This window comes from Sinohyriopsis cumingii, unplaced genomic scaffold (genome assembly GCF_028554795.1).
Source record: "Sinohyriopsis cumingii isolate HCF-2022 unplaced genomic scaffold, ASM2855479v2 utg001887l, whole genome shotgun sequence".
Lineage (NCBI taxonomy): Eukaryota > Metazoa > Mollusca > Bivalvia > Unionida > Unionidae > Sinohyriopsis > Sinohyriopsis cumingii.
In genome coordinates this window covers 552,882-575,809 of record NW_028316078.1, presented here as the reverse complement: position 1 = coordinate 575,809, position 22,928 = coordinate 552,882, and the positions used below count along the sequence as shown (strand labels likewise).

The 22,928-nt window shown below is 35.0% G+C and overlaps 1 protein-coding gene across 1 annotated transcript; it reads left to right on the top strand.

Moving 5' to 3' along the window:
• On the top strand, positions 1–20,081 carry LOC149771386 (ras-related protein Rap-1b-like). The gene is made up of 8 exons (XM_089948531.1): positions 1–54; positions 6,045–6,119; positions 8,346–8,414; positions 11,749–11,805; positions 12,275–12,415; positions 13,523–13,663; positions 15,169–15,278; positions 15,919–20,081. The coding sequence occupies exons 2-7, from the start codon at positions 6,063–6,065 to the stop codon at positions 15,265–15,267; spliced, it is 564 nt and encodes a 187-aa protein (XP_089804657.1). The 5' UTR covers positions 1–54; positions 6,045–6,062; the 3' UTR covers positions 15,268–15,278; positions 15,919–20,081.
• Positions 20,082–22,928: the final 2,847 nt, after the last annotated feature.

The following is a 22,928-nucleotide window of genomic DNA, read 5'->3' as shown; positions in this document are numbered from 1 at the left end:
GACCAAAAGCCTAACAGTCACAAAGGAGAAACGTTACCGATCTAGTTTAAAGAGGTATTTAATTGTCAGAAACACATTTGGGACAGGTAGAAAGAGAGGTCTTCTGTATGGATATGGGCAGTGTTTCGTTCTGTTCAAACATATTTCGTACACAGAACACAGCCGGGAGTCTGGATTTTTTTTTTATCATCTTTGATCAGGATGCTCTAACAAGGACTAATACATTCTTTGTGTTACTATAACGGGAATATCTTTCATCTGCTAGTTTCCCCACGTCGGTGGGCAATACACGTGATGTTCACTGCACTATCGTATCGCAGTATTTAATTTTTACCCAACCAGAAAAATGTACAAGGGGAACTTAAGCCTTCAATTAAGGAAGGGGTGGGTGTGATAAGTTGTGAATTTAAATAATTTGCAGTGAGAAGATACTTTTTTTTTTGATACAGGACTTTCATGAAAGAAATCATGATTACATATTGAGATAGCAGTTACAACTTTATATCTTCTTTACAACCCTGAGTTGCTTCATTAGCTTGTTATAGTCGAGTCCAGTGGCACAACAAAATTCCTTCCATAGTACTTAAGAAAGACCCACAAAGTAAAGATAAAACATTGTTATGGTTGATTTTAGACTGATTTATTTGGATCCAAGGCTTTCTGAATATGTTGCACTCATCAGACAAGCATAAGAATATTCATGTTGGCTGACAGGAATATGTTTTGAATATGTTGTGCACAGCGAGGAAAAATGTAGACTTAAGTGTTAAGACCAAACTGAGGTCATCTTTCTTAAGGCATAAAGAAGTCAGATTCAAGTATGAAAAGCTTACAACAGGAGAGATTGAAAATGAATATTAGTTTATTTTGTCCAGAATCTAATTTCTGCAGTAAATATTCACTTGTCGTTGGGTCAGACTAAATTATGGTTTCCTATGGTAACAATTTCCTTGTCCACTAAAATAACTGTGTTGTGAGCCTGAATTGTGGATATGGTTGTTTTATCAGACATGGACATTATGCCAAACAATACAGTAGTCAGACACTAACAGTTTACATGAAGAATATAATGATGGAAAAATTCATATTTAATGCAGAAATTAGCAAATCCACAACATAGGTGCCTGAGATAATATTTTTTAAATTTCTTAAATAAAGAAGATACAAGTATGGGTATTTTAGACATGGTTATTTTTGGAATTAGCCCACTTTCTATTTCTGGAATGAACACAGCATTAGTCACATAATTAAAAAACAGTTTTTCTGATATATACTGGGATATTGTTGTATCCTGCCCCCCCCCCAAAAAAAAAAATTAATAACAAAATGAATTGAAGCATCAGTGATATTAAAAAAATTAATACAACTTTGTTAGTTGCTTGATCGTTTTGTAATTTCAAACCAGATTGTTACATGGGATTCTTTACCACCATGTTTATGTTTCAAACCAAACAGTAGTCTTTTACCAACATGGTTGCCATGTTTGCATCAGTGAGTCTGTTTATTTAGTAAGGAGGATTATGTGGTTCATCATTTTCAATAAGCTTTGATTTGTTTTATAAATTTCCATAACTATGGCATTTACATCCCTTTGAAGCCATGTATGTAAGAGCTACACTGCTTTCTCTTTTTACAAAGGCCATTTTTGTTTTTAAAATAAACCCAGAGAAAAGTTTTCCTGAAAATTCAATGAAATCTGATTACTTTTGAAGCACTGATAGTTCTTTATAAATATAAGCAAATGGAAAAAAAAAAATCAGTCTCGATCATTAATCTACAGTTATTAGATGTGACCAGTGCAATAAGAAATGAACATCTGTTTGGTCCTCCAAAGCTGTCTTTTAGCAGTAACTTCAATAATAATAATAAGGACTTTGTATAGCGCCTAATCTTTAGAAGCTCTTTGCGCTTTACAACATTAGACAACACCTATAAGATAAGAAACATAATAATATTACAAAAACAAACAACATGAAATTAGAAAAACATTAAACAATAAAAAAACATGCTGAGAATACTTCAGGTAGGAAACAAAAGTTTGTTCTTGCAGTTGAAATAAGTGAGTTTTGAGAGCCCTCTTGAATGTGATCACTGTCTTTGTGTCTAAGTTCAGTGGGCAATTCATTATACGTTGCTGGGCCCTGATATGCAAAAGAATGCTGTCCATATGACTTTGTTTTCATAGTGGGAATAATGAGTATACGATTGTCAGAAGAGGAGCATAAGTATCTTGCTGGTGTGTACACATGGGTGAGGTCAGATAGGTATGTTGGACTAGAGTCCGACAGTGAAATGTAGCACAGAGAACAAATTTTGTGTTTGATTCTGGATCAAATGGATAGCCAGTGTAGGGTACAGAGCAGCGGGGAGGTGTGCTCTGAGCGTGGTACTCTAAGGATGATCTGAGCAGCTGTGTTTTGAACTTTTTGAAGTTTCTGGAGTAGATATTGAGATGAACCAGACAGAATTGAGTTACAATAGTCCAGTCTTGAGAAAGTACTAATGAACACACAAGTGTTTTAGTGGCATCAACTGAAAGATATTTGTGAATTGAGCTGATGTGTCTCAGCTCAAGATATGCAGCCTTGCATATGTTCATGACATGTTGGTGCAGTGTGAGAGTACTGTCCAGAGTAACACCTAGGTTTCGTAGTGATTGTGTGAATTTAATGTTGGTGTTGCTGTTATTTATTGTTTGAGGTAAAGGATGTGAATGAGAAAGCCTTTGTGTTGTGATCAGAATGGCCTCAGTTTTATCATCATTCATCTGCAGCTTGTTACAAGTCATCCATGATTTCACATCAGAAATGCACCTCTCTACACCTTGGATGGTAGCATCAACTTCAGTTGGGTGGCTAGATTTGTATAATTGGGTGTCATCAGCGTACAATTTGTGAGACACTGGATGATGATCTATGACACTTGAGAACAGGTCCAAGAACAGACATCTGTGGAACACCACAACATAGATCAACTGGGCTGGAGTGTATTCCATTTGCAGATACAGTTTGTGTCCTGTTGACCAAGTAGGACTTGAACCACAGTACGGCTGTATCATGAATGCCAAATACATGCTGGAGATGGTGAAGTAATATGTCATGGTCTATTGTGTCAAATGCTGCAGACAAATCAAGGAGGGTGAGGACTGTAATCTTTCTGCTATCCAATGCAGAGAGAATGTCATTAACTACTTTTAGAAGAGTAGTTTCAGTACTGTGGCAAGGGCGATATTCAGATTGTACATTGCTAAAAAGACTATTTGAATTTAGATGAGATACAAGCTGGGATAGAACAACTGTTTCTAAGATTTTTGAAATGAATGGGAGATTAGAAACTGGGCGGTAGTTCTTTAAATCGTTACGGTCTAGTGTTGGTTTCTTCAGGAGAGGCTTTACAATGGCAGTTTTGAAAAATGATGGGAATTCCCCAGATGAGAGAGAGGTATTAATAACATCAGTTAGTGAAGGCAATACTGGATCTAAGCACTCAGGCATCAGTGATGTTGGAATTGGATCAAGTTCACATGACTTTGGTGCACTCTTCGTCAAGATTGTGTGTACGAAATCCAGAGACAGGTTCAAATGCTGCTAATGGTTGCCGCTGAAATTCTGTATCCCAACTGTATGGTGATGACGAGTCAATTGAAATTGTGGTGTCAAGCTTATCTCTAATGGTTTGTACTTTGTCATGGAAGAAATTTGCAAACATGTCCGGAAGGTTGACTGGAGAGAAGGTAGTTGGAAGTGGTGTTGATATGTTCCTTGACATTAGCTTGTTAATAATCTCGAAAAGCTCTTTGCAGCTGGAACTTTCCATGATCTTAGTAGTGTAGTGGGCTGATTTCGCTGCATGGACTATATATGTGATGTTCTTCTTAGCGACTATATAGATTTGCTTATGAATAGTGAGTCTGGTGGAAAGCCAGAGCCTCTCAGCTTTACGGCGGTCTCTTTTATCAGCGCGAAGCTGGTCCCTAACACTGCTATACCATGGAGAACACTTTTGAATAACAATAACACATGTACCCTTCAAAGAAAGCCAACTACAGTTTTCAACAACAACAAAAATATCAAAGAAAGTCAACACCAAACTTAAATAAAAATAATGAAATCTGATTGATTCCAAAGTGAATGGAACACATTTAATTTCTCTTGAAAGTTTCGTTTATTCAGGAAAAAGATTATGCCTCCGTTCATTACCACTGGTAGTATGAAATGCAGATTACATTTCCAATCTTTTGAAACAATAGATATCTGGCTGTCAAGTTAATTGAAGATGGGTTTTCTTGTAAAGATGTTTGTTAAAGTTGTTAATTTGTTCACGTTTTTATTTCCTTATGAATAGTCTCATCCCTTTGGTAGAATCGACAAGTTGATTGATGTCTCAGCTGACCTAAATCTAGGTTGATATAAGTATATGTACATTTAGCATGTAGTAACTATAGCCACATGATACTTTCATCAACTGTAGTGAATTGTTTATTGACAATTAGATACATATCAAAATGAGGATTATCAGTTTTTTATATATATATGTGTTATTTGTGTTTTCTAATGGGATGTGAGTTATTCATGAAGTTTATAACGTGATCAATACTAAAATTCATGGATATGCATGTACATTACTTAACAGGTTATGGATTGTACTATTCAGATGTAAATTGTCAATATTCAGGTGTTTTTCAAACTAGTTTGTCTTCATTTAATCAAAAGCATATATTTTTTTTGCCCGATTTTATTAACACACACACACAATCTCACCACATTTTAGGTAAATGAATCACTTTTTTGGGTCAGCTGACTTGGTAAATGGTTTGTTATAACATGGTTGGGTTCTGTGGACCTTGACCATTGTGTTACAGCAAGGTAACTGTATATATCATAATGATAAGTATATAAAATGTATTAAGCACTTCAAGTACTGGACAAAACTGGCTCAGATAGATGCACCAATCAATTTGAGGAAATGGGGGGAGGGTTAACTCAGGTGGGGGGAAGTGTTAGTGTCAGCAACAAAAAACGAATGTTTAGTTGATTAGAAACACTTATTTTGTTTTTGGCCTTGTCATTATAATTATTTTGTGAAAAGGACTTCCCCTCCAGAGGCTACCCTGACATACTTGAGCCCTATATGTAAGCACCTTCGATTGATTGGCAAATAACTGATGCCCTTTTTTGTTGTAACAGTGTTTAACCTAAACTGTCAATAACACAAATGTAAATGATGAAAGTAACCAAAGCTTTCCCAGAGTTTGTTTTGGACAGTTCATTGATACTGTAACTGAATTTTGAGTATATGTGTAGTATGTACACTTCATTGTCAGTACGGGCTTTTAAAAGAGTGCAGAAGAGTATTTTGCATTATACAAATGATTCGGCAAAGTATGTTTTCATTTTTTGGGAAATGAACATTTGATGAAAAATGACACTACTGCCAACAAAGGGGAAAAAAGGGTGAAAATTTAATTTGACTTCTGATGTTTGAGTACTCGCATTTAAAGCTTATGTGAATTCGTCTTGAGAACAACTCAGATATGCAGTCTCAAAGCTACATGCATTGATGTACGACATATGTGCCAAGATTTAATTCACCTCTTCAATAGAGCACACCTTATATCCCACCATTATTCCTTAAGAGTATACTTTGAAGGCATTTAACCATTATGGAATTAGCATTTATTTTGAATGAGTTTTTTATGTATATGCTGCTTGGTATATTTTTTCATTCATTCTGAAATGATATGTTTATATATACTATACAGTAATGCTGGTTGTTTATTCATTTAAGTTTCTTGATGGTAGTGTTGATGTTATTTTGTTTGCAGAGAATATTTATTTTACACAGCATTCTAACTTGCAACTTTTTCCAAAGAACTTTAAAAATCCTGTGGAAAATCCTGAACCAGTCAGGCATTTACAGATGTACATCTGCATATAATTTTGTCATGTTATTTTTTGTTGACATTTGACTTAGAAGTGATATTATTTTTACACTGCCTTTAAAGAGACTGATCATAAATGTATTATTTTCTCTTTTGTCTTTAGATTTGATTATCCACTGCCATGAGGGAATACAAACTTGTTGTTCTAGGAAGTGGAGGTGTTGGCAAGAGTGCATTGGTAGGTTGAAACAAATTAGTAAAAAATAATGATGACAACTAAATCACTGGGGCTGTTGACAGGATTCCTATGTGGTTTGGAAATTGTGTATTTAATCAAAGTACTCATACAGTTCTACTGATTAAAGTTGTCTGATTACCCTATACTTGGCTATATATTGGTATCTTTTCTTTTGTGGAAACTATGAAGACCAGTCTGGCATGACATTAATATGTGATCTTTGTAAGTGCTACAGAAAAATGAAGGTTAACTTTTCCTATTCCATTTTGGTATGTAAAGTTACCAAAAGTGTATTGTGATAAACCTTTCCTTATTATTTGGTAGTTGCATTAGAAATTACATCATAAGTATTTTTAAACATTATCAACAGTGTTAACCTTTGACATCACTCCCACCCACTACTTGCTTTTGCAGTGAATTGTATTATCAGACCTTGTTAATTATATAGTGTAAAATCTCACATGCTATGCATACTTGACAATGATTGCATTAGATATACATTTTTGGGTTACATTAAAAGTAGATGTTAGGGCACCAACCATATATATGTGGATTTTAAAAACCGTCCTTTTATAGAAAGGCTTAAAAGTTTTAAAGGCTTTGTCAAAATTTAAAAGAACCTATTACTTAAACAACCTTCATTCTAACATATGCAGTTAAGCAGACTAATGTTACAGTTTCTCCCATCAAATATATTGCCAATTACATTAATGTTGGAAAGCTTTTTTGAGCTGCCCTCCCATAGACATAAAAAGTCTTCCTGTGTATCCTTTGCAAATAGACTAAGGGAAGTAACTCTTAAGAGTTATCCCTCTAACATTACTTTTTGGTGATAAGTAAAATCAAGAAGAAATCCTGTGTAGTGTAATTTACTTTTTTGTTGGTATTTCAATGAAATTTGAGATATACTGCATTTTTATGCAAAAATTAGATGGAATTTCAGATATTTTCACAAATTTGTTACAGCTTCTTATGAGAATGTGCATACTATCTGTAAATCTAGATTGTTTGCTTCACTTTTGTCCATGATTGTAGATCATACTTTAAGATAATGGTATATTATAGAAACAAATTTGTTTACAATTTGATAAAATTTTCCAGTTAAGAATGATTCACATCAAGGGAATTCCAGAACATTCGGTTGAGTCCTAAGGGAAGTGAGACTTGTGTATTTATAATAATTTTAATTAAATCCATGGCTTGCTGACCCTGTTCCCAAAATGGAATCTATCATGGCTCTTGCCATGGCTCAACTCTCCTTCTGAAGCAACTATTGTACAAGACGTATTTTCTGGTAGCTTTGGCTTTGCTATTGTGAGTTAGCTCCATACTCTGAACTACCTACAGTTTAGTTCTGACAGTTCAGTTATTTTATGACACAGCTGGATTTCATTGATAACAGGTTTCTGTCAGCTGGCAACCAGAAAAATTTATGGCACTTCTTGTCTATTTTTCCTTCAAGAGTTTCAAGGTTACATTACCCTTTATGTGCTGTCGGAATCTATCTGAAGTGTACAATGTACACCCGGTCTGGATGCCAGGGGCTTTTTCTGCCACAAAAAAGCTGTTTCAGTTAAAGACATAATGGAATCATTTTGTTAGCATGCATCTTTATACACTTTCATGGCCTCCCAACACAGTTCAATCTTGTTGCTGCCGAAGGGTGGTATGGTCTGGTGACTATCTTGGTTACTGTCAAGATAATAATCTGACCACACCACTCTTGACTCAGATGCATTCTTAGATAAGATCAGTTAACTTTCAGTGGATTTGCCTGAGAAAACCTCCAGATTAGTGATTTTTACATGCACCAATGATGTAAATAAGCCCATAAAACCAGATTGTAGGCCAGAACCAGCACAAGGGCAATAATTTGCACATGTCTGGCCTAAATCAATGACAAACAGTTTGAATTCATTGTGATCTACTGTGTCAGTGTCAACATGAGGTTGACACAGTAATGGTGACATAGTAGAAGATGACTTGCAGGTTAGTGTTGTTTTTTTATCTTGTACTTTGTAAATTAATTAAATGGCAGACTTGACTGGCTGTAATGGCAGAAAATAGTTGTATTCAAAACTGTTGGAATGACTAGTTTATGTTTTGGACATTAGATAGAGAAAAGGGATTTTGCTGAGCTGTATAGAAGAAGACTTGTACTTTCAGGTGAAGAAGATGGGTGTATAATATGCCAGGAAGACCTGTTAACAAGACTTTCTTTTTCAGACAGTGCAATTTGTTCAGGGAATATTCGTGGAAAAGTATGACCCAACGATTGAAGACAGTTACAGAAAGGTAAGACAGATGTCTTTAAATATTGTCTCATTCTTACACAAGCAGATTATAGTGTTAAAGGTTTTAATAGCAGTGAAGTTCTATTTGGTTTTTATTAACTTTACTTGTGATTAACCAGAAGATCTCCTGCAAAGACCTGTCATACATTGTGTGATGTTTGTCCATTAGTTCAAGTGTGATTTTGCTACTCCAAGACTACTGTGAGGATTGTCTTGGAACTTTACATACCCTGCTTCAAGGTCAGAGTCACAGCAAATATCCAATTAGTTACTTCTGATGCTCTACAACTATTTTGATGAAAGTTGACTGACATACACAGCCATGTGCTTAGCTGTCTCATTGTATTTTGAAGTAGCTGGTGCAGAATTAAAGGTGCAAGGATATGTCAGTGCAAGCAGATAAGTAAATGAATACAGTGTTAAAATTTGTAAATAAAAATGGAATGTTTTTTTTAGATCAGACACACACAGGTGAACTGAATAGATTTTTACCAATTAAGTAGATTTGACCCTGTATAAATAATGTTAAACCAATCAGTATCATTTGGTGCATCTTGGATTTTGCTCTTTTGATAATTCCATTTACTTATCAGCTCGAATTTACAGTAATAAACTACAGGAATATTGTGCCCTTACAGCAATGAATACCTGTCAAAAACTATTTGCTAAGACACATTTTTCAGATAGGCCAAGTTTCAATGCATCATTTTAGTGGCATTGCCTTGGGCATTAATTAGCAAAGCACCGTGTGTGGATTACATGGTAAGTAAAATTATTTGTAAACATTATGGTAGCATTGCCTTGGTCACTAATTAGCAAAGCACCATGTGTGGATTACATGGTAAGTAAAATTATTTGTCATCATTATGGTAGCATTGCCTTGGGCATTATTTAGCAAAGCACCATGTGTGGATTACTTGGTATGTAAAATTATTTGTAGACATTTACCTGAGAGCTGTTGAAATTAGAATTTTTTTCTGTTTTCCACAGGACCATCATAAATAACATTTTTAATGATGCCTACATTTCACTATCTTGGTAAAATCATGTGAACACTATTATTTGTTCAAAAACTTCATGCACAAAGTGAACAACATAATGTTTTTGTGTTATTGTGTGCCTAGTCACTTGGAATCAAAGATAATGAAATGACATACAGAGGTCATAACTGCTGGAATTCAGAATGTTTTTCGTTGTTGGTAAGATGTGTGGAATGAAAACTCCACAGACAAGCTTAAGAATATCGTGCCTATTGTTTTCGAGAGGCCTTTCTCATATAGAACATGCTGCAGAGATGCAATGGTATTGTACCAACCCAGCATCAGACACACACACCCGACTTGTGCATACTTCTTGGGTACATATCCTCCTAGTATCCACCAACAGTGTAACACATTTTGGTCAAATTTGTTGACTTCCACTCTGTGAGACAATAGATATTTTGATGTGAACTCATTTTGCTTCCAGAATTTTTTAAATCAGTAATTTATACTGAATATTTTTTGGGGCAGGCTTTGGGTTTTTTTTGTGTGCATTTCTTTGTATTTGCATTCTTACAGCTTGTTTTTATATCCATATGGCCATCATTGTGTAGGCCTGCAGTTAACCATAAAACTACTACTCACCTGTAACTAGTGGTAGGTTTTACTGATGGAACTGATTTGTGATGTTTTGGATTTTATCTTCCCATATATAATAAATGCACCTGATCCAGAATTAGTGTTAATGTCAAGCTTTGAGCGTCAAGTGTAAATTAACAGGTTTTGGAGACAATTTTGTTTTTATAAGCACAATGAAAACATTCTAATTAACAGTACTTTGTAAATAGTGGAGATAGAAAGAAGGGGCACTAGAAGTTGACCAAAGTATGTAAAAGAGATGATGAAATGGCATTACGGTGTGTAAGAATACGGCATGGTGTAGTGTCATTCTCAGTATTGCCAGGGCAAATCACAGTTGGGTACCAGGAAAGAAAAAAATTGTACTGCAGTACACCATGATATTTCTTAATTACCACAATACATACTACATTGTACCTCACTTATCAGGTGACCAACAATTCAATTTTCTCGGGAAATGCATGGGATTTCTCATTTTAATGTCAGATTTGCCAGTGGGCAAAAAATGTCCTGTTATGATTTATAGCAAAGTAACAACATTATATCCATTATATGATTCAAAAAATTTGTATTGAAATAAAAAGAAAATAATATTTCAGCTCAAAAGAAAATCGCAACCCTACCTCCCAAAAATTAAAATGGTCAGTGCCTTGTAGTACATAAATGTGCTATTTGTGTTAATTGTTGTACAAGTTCTCATAAAAAACAGTAACTAAAGTTGGATGATTAAGCTTACACTATAGCTGACACCATGTAAAAGACATTGTGCTGGCATTGGTGAGCTTGTTGACAAAAATAGGAAATGTTCAGTTTGACACTTACGATTTACTAGTCTCTTTATATTATTGACAGGGAAACTTTGAGTGGGATACCAACACTGGGCAAATTATTTATTCAAAAGGGCCAGTAAATATAAAACACTGGCTGAACAAGCAACAGATTTGAGAAGTTATTAAAATTCAAACAGAATGACTGCACTTAGAAAATCCCATGAATACACGTACAAATACATAAGACGTCAACATAACTAGTAAATGACTAAAATAAATGACATTTTTTATTCTTTTTTTAATCTGAAATTTTTGCAAAATTTGGGGTTGGTTGAGATATTGTTTACAACATCCCATTTGGCAGGCATGTTGGCATAAATTACACCTATCAGACATGTGATTAAAGGGTCATAAGTATGATCATATTTATAATATTTGGAATTATTTTATTGTGAAAAGAAAAACATGCTTTTAATATTATATTTATTACAAGATTACTTGAGAATTTCTGTAAGTTCCTTAATGGTGGAAACTACAGAAATACCAGTACAGTGTAAAAGTACCAATTTGTGCAAGATGAAACTTCACATTTCAATATGTAGTTAAAAGTCGGACACTAATACAAAAAAAATTCTAATGGCAGTTACATGCACTTCTAATTAAATAGAAAATTAGTGCTCAATATGATAAATGATATACAGTTAATCAGGGTATGTTACCAACTGTTTTTACTTGTGTATAACATTCACCTAACTTTGAATAATATAGATCTTTGAGCACATTATGTGACTGCAGATCTGGATCCACACTGTTCATAGTTGGGTACACTTTATGCAGGAGGAAATACTTACCTGCATAAAGTGTCAGAATTCAAGGTTATGAGATCTTGTTGCATGTTATTTATTTATAGTAAAATAAATACATTGAATTTTATTTTGTTTGACAGCAAGTCGAGGTAGATGGCCAGCAGTGTATGTTGGAGATTCTAGACACAGCTGGAACAGTATGTATATCAATGTTTTCTACTGGCTTGCAGTGTTAGTTTCAGGCATTTTCATATGTTTAATTACTTAATTTAATGAAACATGATCTACTCCAAGTATCAGACCTGTATGTAAGGTTTTGAGCATCTGCTTAAATTTTATGCTTAAAAAGTTTAGACAGTATAGGCTGTCAACATGTAAATTTTGAAAGTTATAATCTATGCTACAAATAGATGCTGAGTCATGGTCATCCCAGTCAAGGCCATGTTGAGCAGAATACAAGAAAAATCACTTAGGTTTCCTTAAATTATTTTTCTCACTTATTATTCTTTAAAGCGCATCATGCCATATTATGACAAACCGTCACTTGACTACCTGTGACAGATTTAGCCAAATAAAAGAATCACAAATCTGATCGGTGTGAAATCATGTTCCCAGAAGCCTTGCTTTACGTATTACAAATTGATTTTTTATTATTACTGTTTACAGGAACAATTTACAGCTATGAGGGACTTGTACATGAAAAATGGACAAGGGTTTTTGCTAGTGTACTCAATAACTGCTCAATCCACTTTCAATGACCTTCAAGATCTACGGGAACAAATTTTAAGAGTGAAAGACACAGATGAAGTAAGTTGAGTAAAATCCATTTCTCACTTTTAGGGTGGGTACCAGATGTATCCCTTGTCCTTCAGACACAATTTCATCATTTTGTGGAATGTATTCTTCAGATTAAGCCTGTGGTTATGCAACCTTGAAAAATTGGGCATCATCGTGACACAGTTTTAAGTCACAACTTCACTAGTTTTAAGGCATTGTGGTAGGGCATCCATGGTGTATGAACATATTGTACTACTTCTTCAGTCTTAATTTGTTTCATTTGGATTGTTTGTTTCTTTCAATGTCTTTTTGCTATGCACCCCTCCCCCCCCCCCATAATATTGCTGAAAGATGTGTGCACAGGGAAAATGGTTGAACTGCATATTACATCCTACCTTGTGGACCTAGTGCCTAAAGTATTAATTTGAACTGGTGCCAAATAAAGAGGTGGAATAATTCTTCTGGTGACACTTTTGAAAGACAATTCTCCAAGAAAGGTCTGAATTTAATCTATAACCATGGTATTTGTTATAAAGATGAAGTTTGCTGGTGGGTAGCCAAACATAACTGTCCATATTTGCTCACATCATGTCATCCATTTGTACCTTGAAAATTGGTAATATGGATATTTTTCTAAATAATAATGTATATGGGCTGTTCTTTTAGTATTATAGACAACCTTCATGAATAACATAGCCATTCAGTATGTCCCACCTAGTCACATTATCCTGACACCAGGCCAATCAGTCCTGACACTAACCTCTTAATCCTGAGTGCCAAGCAAGGCAGCTGCTAGTACTATTCGTATAAGTCTTTGGTATTACTCTGTCAGGGTTTGAACCCATGACCTCTTGCATCTGAGGCAGACACTCAAACCACATAGGCCACTAATGTGGTCAGAAAAGAAACCCAGTGGTATTAGTTTATCTTGTGGACTCGTGTACATGTAAGGATATTTCTCATGTTTAATGCTGCACATTATGAATATTTTCCCAGTATGCTGCAATGACTGTTTCAACACACTGTCCCGTATTGCAGCAAATATTCTAGGTTTACCCAACCCTAATTGTATCTACTGATCAACTTACTCCATTCATATTTTGGGAGCATTGCTATAGTGTTCAATGTTTTTTTCAGGTTCCAATGATACTGGTGGGGAATAAATGTGATTTGGAGGATGAGAGAGTGGTAGGAAAGGACCAGGGAGCTAAGCTGGCCCAGAGTTGGGATTGTGGCTTTGTAGAAACATCAGCCAAAGCGAAAATCAATGTGAATGAGGTAAGTGTTGCTAATGTACTTTTTTTTGCTAATAGACTATACACATAAATATATTATTTTAACTTGCTCCCATTCTTGTTCTAGTGAGTATAGTGGAAATCATTTTATCTGAACATGTCATGTCCAAACTGCCATCTGATCCAAACCAAACTGTTGGGAAACTTGGATGTCCACCCCACCAGGCACTTTTGATAAACAGCATTGTACTGTAATATAAAGGATTCCTGTATTTTAAGTTGGAATTTAAGTGGGGAGATAGGCACCTTATATTTATTATAAGGTTGGAATGTAATATTTGCTACAATAATTGGATGTATGGATATCTAGATATTTAAATATCAACATTTCTAATTTGTTTGTATCTCGATTTTATCTCTGACATATATATGCCTAATTTTTAACTTGAGGTCATGTGACCTTCACTGGGCTTCTATCCATTGCTTAACTCCTAACATTTGTGCTATATGTAATTCAGACCTCTGACTAGTTGTATATTTTGTTGGACAGCTGCTAGCAGAAATGTTTGTCGCACACTATCCTGAAAATCCCCCCAAAATGAAATGGTTGCTCCTATTTATTTTCTTGTCTAGTAGGACTGATTGTTTATGAACTTGTCATAATCCAAAAACACAGAATTAACACGTGTTATCTTGGTTAATTGGCTGCATAATCATAATGACACGAATGCACCAAGCAGCATAAAACGTTTTCGAAAATAAATTGACCCAGCTGATTTTGAAACTGTATGAAGAAGATTCAGCAGTTGCAATTCCAACCAATCTTTTATAGTTGTTTGGGGGAAAACTAAATTTGTAGCTATTCATTCCAGCATAAGGAACCTGGTAGGTATATATTCATGTTGAATAGTTACTAATTTTGATTTGTGAAAATGTATTCATTTGTTTTCCAATACAAATAGGCTTCAATGGCTTTGGCATCTGATTCATCAAACTTGTCAGCTCTTTTTCTAGCCTAATTTTAACAGACTTTGTGAATAGGCTTTTATCATCAGGATATATATATATATATAATGTGCATATTAATAATCTGATCTTGCATATGATTATCTGAGCTTCTATCCAGTTTGAGAGACTGTATTTCTATCTTGATTTTAATCAAACTTAAATTGGTTAAGGTTGTCCAGGTGTTGGATGAGTTTTAAGGTATCTTCATGTTTATGAGCTGATCTTGAATCTGAGAACATAAATTTTGTTACCGCTTGGGAGGCTATACTTTTTGTAGGATTTTTATTTAACTGGATGAATAGACTTATAAAAATTCTTCATTGATTAAGATTCATGAGTGAAATTCTTGAATAACAGTGACGTGACTTTTCATTCTATTGGGTGAGAATGTCATTAATATAGCAGCTACATTTCAAGTCCGATTTTGATCAATCTTGTTAAATGGCATCATTATTATGAAGCTGTTGGATGAGTTTGATTATGAGCAGGATCTATGCATATTAACAGGTCATGCTGTTTAATTTTGATCTGTATTTTCAGATTTTCTTCAGTTTAGTAAGGGCAATAAACAAGAAGAATCCTGATACAAGAGGAGGCAAGAAGTCTGGGAAGTCTAAATCATCTTGTACACTTCTTTGAAAATATTCACAGTAAGAAAAGTGTTCCTTCTTTATATATGCCTTGTTTTTAATAAATTAAAATGATATATTCATATAAATCATTAGAAGATCCCTTTTGTAAGAAAAAAAAGCCACTCTGCATGGCCATTCACGTTCGTCAATTAGCAAAGCTTAATGTAGGTATGCATTTGCTTTTTCTGTATTTTGTAAAGAATTATTAACTTGTTCTTCATGGCAAGATACCACTTTTGTCTTTCAAATAAAATTATTTATTGTTCTATGCTTATTTTAGGAAACCTTTGTAGAGCACAGGTTATAGCTAGCTTTCTGTTTGCTGCTGGCGTCAACAGTTGGGAATTAATTCCAAACCGTAGATTATTTCCTGCTTTCTTTCAGTCATTATGAATAAGACGAAGAGATACAAAGTTGTGTCATTTTGTGAGGTGCTTCATGTATTGTGTAAATGGAAGGCAGGTTTTGTAAACATTAAAAGGGCTAATACGAAATGATCGCATTCAGATGTTTAAATGTGACAGCCTTATTTGCAATATAGATTATGTATGAACAGTATCAATAATGTTAGTATCCACGACTCCCTTGTTTAGCAAGCACCTCTTTTATTTTATTTTCATGGGTGAATTTGATTTTCATTATCTTTCTTTTTTGGCAGGTGCTGACTGTTTGTAATGTTGATGATGTTTCCTGGGAGTTGTCAGTATTTATTTTCTCATTAAAGAGGAAGACCCTGACCATAAAAAAGAAATAGATGACCATTCGACTAGGTCATTTCAATTAGACAAATATATTCATCTTACAATAAATTATTTAGGTCACGTCAGTCAGCCACGCTGTCAAAATTATGCTGTCATTAACTGGCTCACCTGGTTGTAAATGCCAAGAGAAGTTATTAGAATGGCCTTGCATCTGTAATGCATCCATCAACATTTACATATTTTCCACTCTAAACAACCACTGGACCCAATTTAACTAAACTCTGCAGAGAACATCCTGGCATAAAGGCCTTTCTTTAAACAAATTATGCCTTTCAGCCATCAAATATGGCTGCCATTACTGTAGACAGAAAAACCTTTCTAGTAACTTCTTTTAAATCAGAATTAGGTCAATGCTGACGATCCGGTTTCAGATATGGTCACTATTACGAAAAGTAGAAAAATATTCAAAGTTCTTTCAGATTTGCACAATTGATGCCAATCCACCATCAGATATAGCTTCCATTAATTAGAGAAACAATTAAACACTTCTTAAAAAGCTCTGAAAAGAATTTTGACCAAATTTGACAAAAATATCCTTGCATGAAGACCTTTTAAATTTCTTTAGATTATACAAATCTGCAGTCGGGTATGGCTTCCAGTACTAAAATTAGACTTTTAAATGATGACTTCTTAAAAACTGCTGAATATACCAAATTTGACAAGAAGTGTCATAACATTTAAGGCCTATAATGTCATACAGATGATGGTGATCTGTGTCAATATGGAAACCATTACAAAAAATAGGAGAAACTTTTCAATGACTTGTCAACAACAAGAAAATGTTCAGGCATGAGAGTCTTTCAGTTTTGCAGAAATGATGTTGATCTGCCATCCAAATATGACTGCCATTAATTAAAAATTGGAAGACACCTTTAAATTTTAGTAAGAGACATACTATCCTACATTTTATGGACAACTGCCAGGACATTTGGTTTTGTTGTATATGTCAGCCAGGTGAGTGATCACATGCCCAGGTGGGCCTAATTTTTCTTCAGACATTTGAAATGTACTTTTTATACCATTTGATTGGTATATTAAAAGGGCTTTTGACAGCTTTCTGATTGTGCAGAGACTGTAATGGGTTGGCTATATGTAAAACTTGTAGCAAAGAATGATTGCTCTGTCAAATGTTATTGTATTGTTTGATTAGTATGCCAAGCATATGCTTTGGAGATTTACATATACATGAGTCATGGCAATTTTACTGTATACATGTAACATCAGGAAATACTATGTCAGGTTACTTTTTTAACTGATTTATGTGCATTATTAAAAAATCCACAGTTTGAAGATTTTGTCTGTCAAATGATGTGGACATGTGCAGTTGAGGAACATTTTTATTGTTAACCTGATTACTGCTACATTTTTTTAGCTAAATTGGAGCTTTTGGTCTTTTATATACAAAATGCCTCCCCCCCCATCATAATTTTTTTTCAAAATTGGATTCTTGTTTTCTAATAGTTGTACATTTTGTAGTATACCCTTATTTGTACAGTGATAAGGTCTTTTGCACCAATATATTTGTTCCAGATATTGTTATCCATTTCTTGCAAAGTTTATGGTAATTAGCAGAATCACATAGCAGTTTACCTAGGGGTGGTATGTAGTAATATTTGTGTTCTATATAAAACTATCTCTGTTTTGGGTGATAATGTACTACTTTTACTACTACTTCTACTATACAAAGTACATTCAGTGACATATGTATTTTTTGTTTGTAAACATAAAGGATGCTTTATCCATATCATTAACAATATTAGGCTTCCTACAGACTTTTAAATTTTCCTGTCTTCTTCAAGGTCATCAATTATTATTATTATTATTATTATTATTATTATTATTAATTAATTAATTACAAAGCATGACTGGTTTACAGGATATATTACTTTTAAACATTGAAACTCAAACACTTGGAAATGTCTTTTCTTTCAGATATTTATGTGTTCATTAGAGAAATATTTAAAATCCACCATTCATAAATATACTGATTAACAATGAGTCTTGTCTTCTTGAAATTATATGTTCGACAGGGAACATGAGGTCACTTAAAAAGGTCACATTTTTATGAGATCTTGTTTAGAGTGCTTATATTTTATTGTATTCCCTGAGTTTGTCCACCTTTTCTTCGCAGTGATTCATACATGTCCAGGGTCATATAGCTTTCCTTTGCATGCTAAGATTATCACTGGTAAATCTATTCTCGCAAGAAAAGGAAATTTGCTAGAATAAAAATGATAAAACTGGTTATTTTAGAAGAATATTTAAAATTGATGCAGTCAGTTTGTGTGTTCACCGTAAAGAAGGATGGAATTATCTTTACTTGTAATTTAATTTATTTCTTCTAACATGGGATATGCAAGCCGACCATGGCCTGGTAAAAAGTGTGCAAGCATATCATGGCCTGGTACAGAATGTGCAAGACAATCATGGTTTGCACTTTTTGCTGCAAGTTAGGCCACTTTTACAAAACCCATACTTACTGTGCAGATGAAAATGACTTGATCATTACATTATGATGATTTTTGCCTAATTGGTGTGCAGATGACTCTGAGATACAGCATGTACAGTGGCATGGTTGCAACCACTGTCTTTTATTAAATAATGAAAAATGACAATTTTATTAATTGCAGTAGAGTATTATGAAAGAAAATGATAATGTCAACAAAGAGCATACAGTGTCTTTGGAAATTGTAAGCAGTTTATGATTTGCCATTAATATGTCACTCTGGCTTGCATCTGCAAAAGACTGGTGTGATCTCAATAATTGTGTCATTCTGAGTGCTCATTTCATGAACACACCTTTCTTTTATTGCCTTTGATAAGAGGTGTCCATATCTTCCTAGTGTGCAAACTTTATGAATTTTTAAATACTCATTTTGCGATTAGTGACAGGGTATGTTTTCCTATACTTTCCTACGTAATGAACCTTACATGGGCATAGTTATTCAACCAAGAACAGCATGAAAATGCAGACCCTGTCTCTAATATTTTTTAGTGATTGGGGATTGATTGGGCACTTAGCTATGTAAAACTAAAATTTTAGAGATGTTACCTCCAGCATTTTACGAGAGATCCTTACGTGGAAAGTAAAATAAATGAGACATTGATCTGCTTGTGTATTATGTAACTGCAGATCCTGATCTATGCAGTTTGCAGTTGGGTGTCTGTTATGTGCTACCAGAGTAATATTGAAGGGTACCACATGGCAAATAGCAGAGTTACACTCAAAAGAACCACATGGTAATAACATGAAGTTACACTCAAAAGGGCCACGTGGTAATAGTTACACTCAAAATAGTATGAAACATAACAGAGCTATTTCTAACAGTATTTGATGAACATCCTGGTCATTGATATTTTAATTCAACTGAACTATTAAATTGAAACTTGTTTGACCAATTTGATTTCCAAGTGTATATGTGAGATTGCATGTGTTTTTCCCTAATTTTGTTTTTCTTTTTATATAGAAAAAATGCTTTGGGCAAATTAATTGATAAATTTGGCTATTATTAATTGGGGATTAATGGTATCTTTTTTTCTGGCAAAGCTTAAATTCAATCAGCATACAAGTTTATTTATTTTAGCCACCATTTGTAATAAATTGAGTAAGGTTGCTTTCAGAAGCTTTTAGCCTTGTATAATGGAGATGTATATAGTCAGTTAAGAAATATTAAGCAATCCATATGCCTTTTAGTTTGGAGAATGGGGACACAGATTTATCTTATTCCTCTTGGAATGCAGTGTAAAATATATACATATAACTAATCCCCCACCCGTGCACACAAACACTTCATGGACAAAGTGATTTATATTCACTCCTATATATGCATGATAAATTTTAAGCTGTAATTTTCTGTTTTTTCTTTTTCTTTCTTCATTATGTGCTAATAAGTCTTATTTCCATTTATATAAGCAAATAACTTCAATTTCCTGAGTGGAATCTCACAAACCTTGTGAATTATGAATAGGGTCCATAATATTTTGCATATGCTATTTCATGCTAAAAATATAACATTTTCTTGTACATCATTTTCCTTAATAAAGTCTGTAGTCATCTTAAGTTTGTTTGTTTATATACTTGCCTAAGTTGGACAGTTTGACAACTTATAGTTCCTTTGTTTTTTCCTTTATCTTTTGTTTGCCCGAGGTAGGCTATATCAGATTCATCATGTCCATCGGTTATAAACTTTTGGCAAAAGCATTTTGTGTTACCAACTCGGTGTTAATTGCATTGTTTTATTATGTGCTTGGGTTTGTCAGGGGAAGTGGAAATGCCACAGTGACTTGCAGGTCAAATGTCTAAGCAATTTGGCATTGCAGTTATCAGTAATACATTGCCTGTTACTGTTGTGTTGCTTCCCAGTTCCAGGATGCCAAGTCCTAAAGCTAAATATCTGCTCGTTCAATAAATATGGGGGATTAGAATTGAAAAGAACATGATCCCAGTCTGATTTCATAGAGCCAATTTATGGAATACATTCCTTTTTTTACCTATGACTTTGTGTGAGTCCTGTGTGTTAGATAAATTTGTCTTTTTGGCCAGTCTTCTACCTTTTGTATTCCTCCCCCATCTTGTATGTTTATAGACTGATCAAGTGTGGTACTTGGTGGTAAGTCACAGCACCCATAGAGAGGCAGGAGGAAAGATTGCTTCTTCATCTTCATAAGATGATCCCTTCAATTGCAATGGAGGGGTCTGGAGTGCTTCCTGCTATAGGAAAATTAAATACCCCTGTGGTCATGAAACAAGGAGCGATATCTGTGTCCTGAAATTGCCAAAGGACCCTGATGCCACAGGTGCTAGTGCAGGGTAGATCCTTGGGAGGAAAATTACCTGAGAACTAGTTATGCATTCTTGGCAGGAATGAGTACTGTCTTCTCATGGTTTGCATAGTGCCAGTGATTAGTATTAGCAAATCAAGCTTCCCAACAATAGGGAAGAGCAGCAATATCAATCAGAGGCATGCTCTCTATCAGATCCTTATTGCCTGACATGTCTTCGCCAGGGCACTGGTTGCTTGGGATGTGATGATATATCAGTATCAATCATATCAGAGTTTGTATCAATACAGTTCATCCATATCAGTATTTTACCCCAGTCTGTATATTGGTTAGATTGATAGTGTAACATGATTTTTAAATTCAGAACCTAGTGTGGAAGTATTAACGTTTGCCATGACATTCAGTCATCAGTGAATATAGATCTTGTGACCAGTAACCAGGCAAAGAGTGATCTCTGGAATCACTTTGGTTTTAAACATAACCAGACTGGTGAAATTGATCAATCACTGGCAGTATGCAGTAGGTGAATTGAGAGAATAAAGTATTCTGTAGGGACTACTAAATCTCTTGGTGTACAATCCATCTGTGAATATTGGCTATGTCCACTTCCCATACTGTGTCCTAACCACTCTCAAAATATCAGTTTGTGAGTAAAATCATTTAACCAACAGTTTACAGTAAGTGAAGCCTGTCAACCTAAAGAGCGAAAGCCAAATCTAGTTTCATTTGTTAATTTTAATTGACTCTTTTATGAATAAGCTTTCTTTTCACACCTGACAATAAACATGTCCTCATTTTTTTATTGGTAGAAAATGTTTAATAAAGTTTACAGGCTCAGCAAATCAGTGACAGTTGATATTAGTACACTGTATACAGTTTTCATTGCAGTGGTTACTTAATCATTGTATCACAGTGTATTGCAATATGGCAATACTCAACCCTAAGTAATGTACACTGGATACCTGTCAATTACTGGTCAATGGGCTTTGATCGTTGGGTTGGGGACAGGTATTGGGTCACATGCACAACAAACAACTGTGTCTCTGCTACCATCCAATCTCAGTGGGGATAGCGAATTGTGTTTTCCCCACCAGTATGAGGTAGGGGAGCAGATCAGCATCCCCCCTGTTTCCTTCATTCCCATTTATTCTATGGATTTGGCCTCTCTTCACCCCACCCCACCCCCCGCATGCCCCATTACCTGTTAGTAAGCTATCTTGACATCAAGGATGTCCCTGCCATGGTTTCAAGATGTTGCAGATGTGACAGGTTGGGGACCTGCTCAATCACCTCCAACAGGAAGGAGGGAGGCTACTAGTTTCCTCCAAGACTAAGTAGGGATATGCAATAACATTCACCTAGGAGGACATTAAATAGTGTTAATCCTATTACTCCTCCCCCTGTGGTTATAGGATGAGACAAATCCTAATGCAGTATTTCCCTCTCTGGATAGCGATGCCATGGAGATGGTTCTGTCTCATCTCAGGAGTAGGTTGAGGTCAACAATCCCATTATGGTGGATTCAAAGGAGTTTCCAATAGAGTACTCACCTTCTATAATAGTCCACTGATGCTTCCCATATATCAGGCCAAGTGTTGGGGGAGGAGCTATTAACTTCTTCCCCCTGGCTTCTGTAGTTGAGGACATTAAGATTATTTCATCAAGAGATTCTTTCTGTGTCCTGCTCTTATTAGAACTTCTGCTGGTCCTGCACTATATGGATTGGGAATTTGCATTGACATTTTCTTGGTCCAGTAGTTTGACAGACAGGAGTGGTCTGTCCCCACTCTTTACTCCAGTCACTGAACTCTGCCTCCAGATATGGGGTTCATTCACCTGCTTGCCCTTCAAGTGTCCTCTTTTGGACTTCAGTGTATCCATGTGGCAATACTGGCAGGGACTAGGGCTTGTCTTGCAGTAAAGGTCATGGATGCCTTGGAGCTTAAGGTTCAAACCATAGTGCTGATCTCTTAGCCACTTTCTGGCTGTGTCCTACAAACGTTTGAAAGAAGAAATGTCTCTGTTGGCACTTCAGGGTTATTGTTGGTGTAGAATTAAATGCCATTTTTCAGTACATGATAGGCTATACATGGCAACCAGTATAAATGGTGGAGGAAGACCCATG

What these genes read in the sequence shown, in the direction of transcription:
- LOC149771386 (XM_089948531.1), top strand. Translation starts at nt 6,063, where the DNA reads ATGAGGGAATACAAACTTGTTGTTCTAGGAAGTGGAGGTGTTGGCAAG. An exon ending in TTCTAGACACAGCTGGAACA is followed by an intron (nt 11,806 to 12,274) that starts GTATGTATATCA and finishes TACTGTTTACAG; the next exon opens with GAACAATTTACAGCTATGAG. An exon ending in CGAAAATCAATGTGAATGAG is followed by an intron (nt 13,664 to 15,168) that starts GTAAGTGTTGCT and finishes CTGTATTTTCAG; the next exon opens with ATTTTCTTCAGTTTAGTAAG.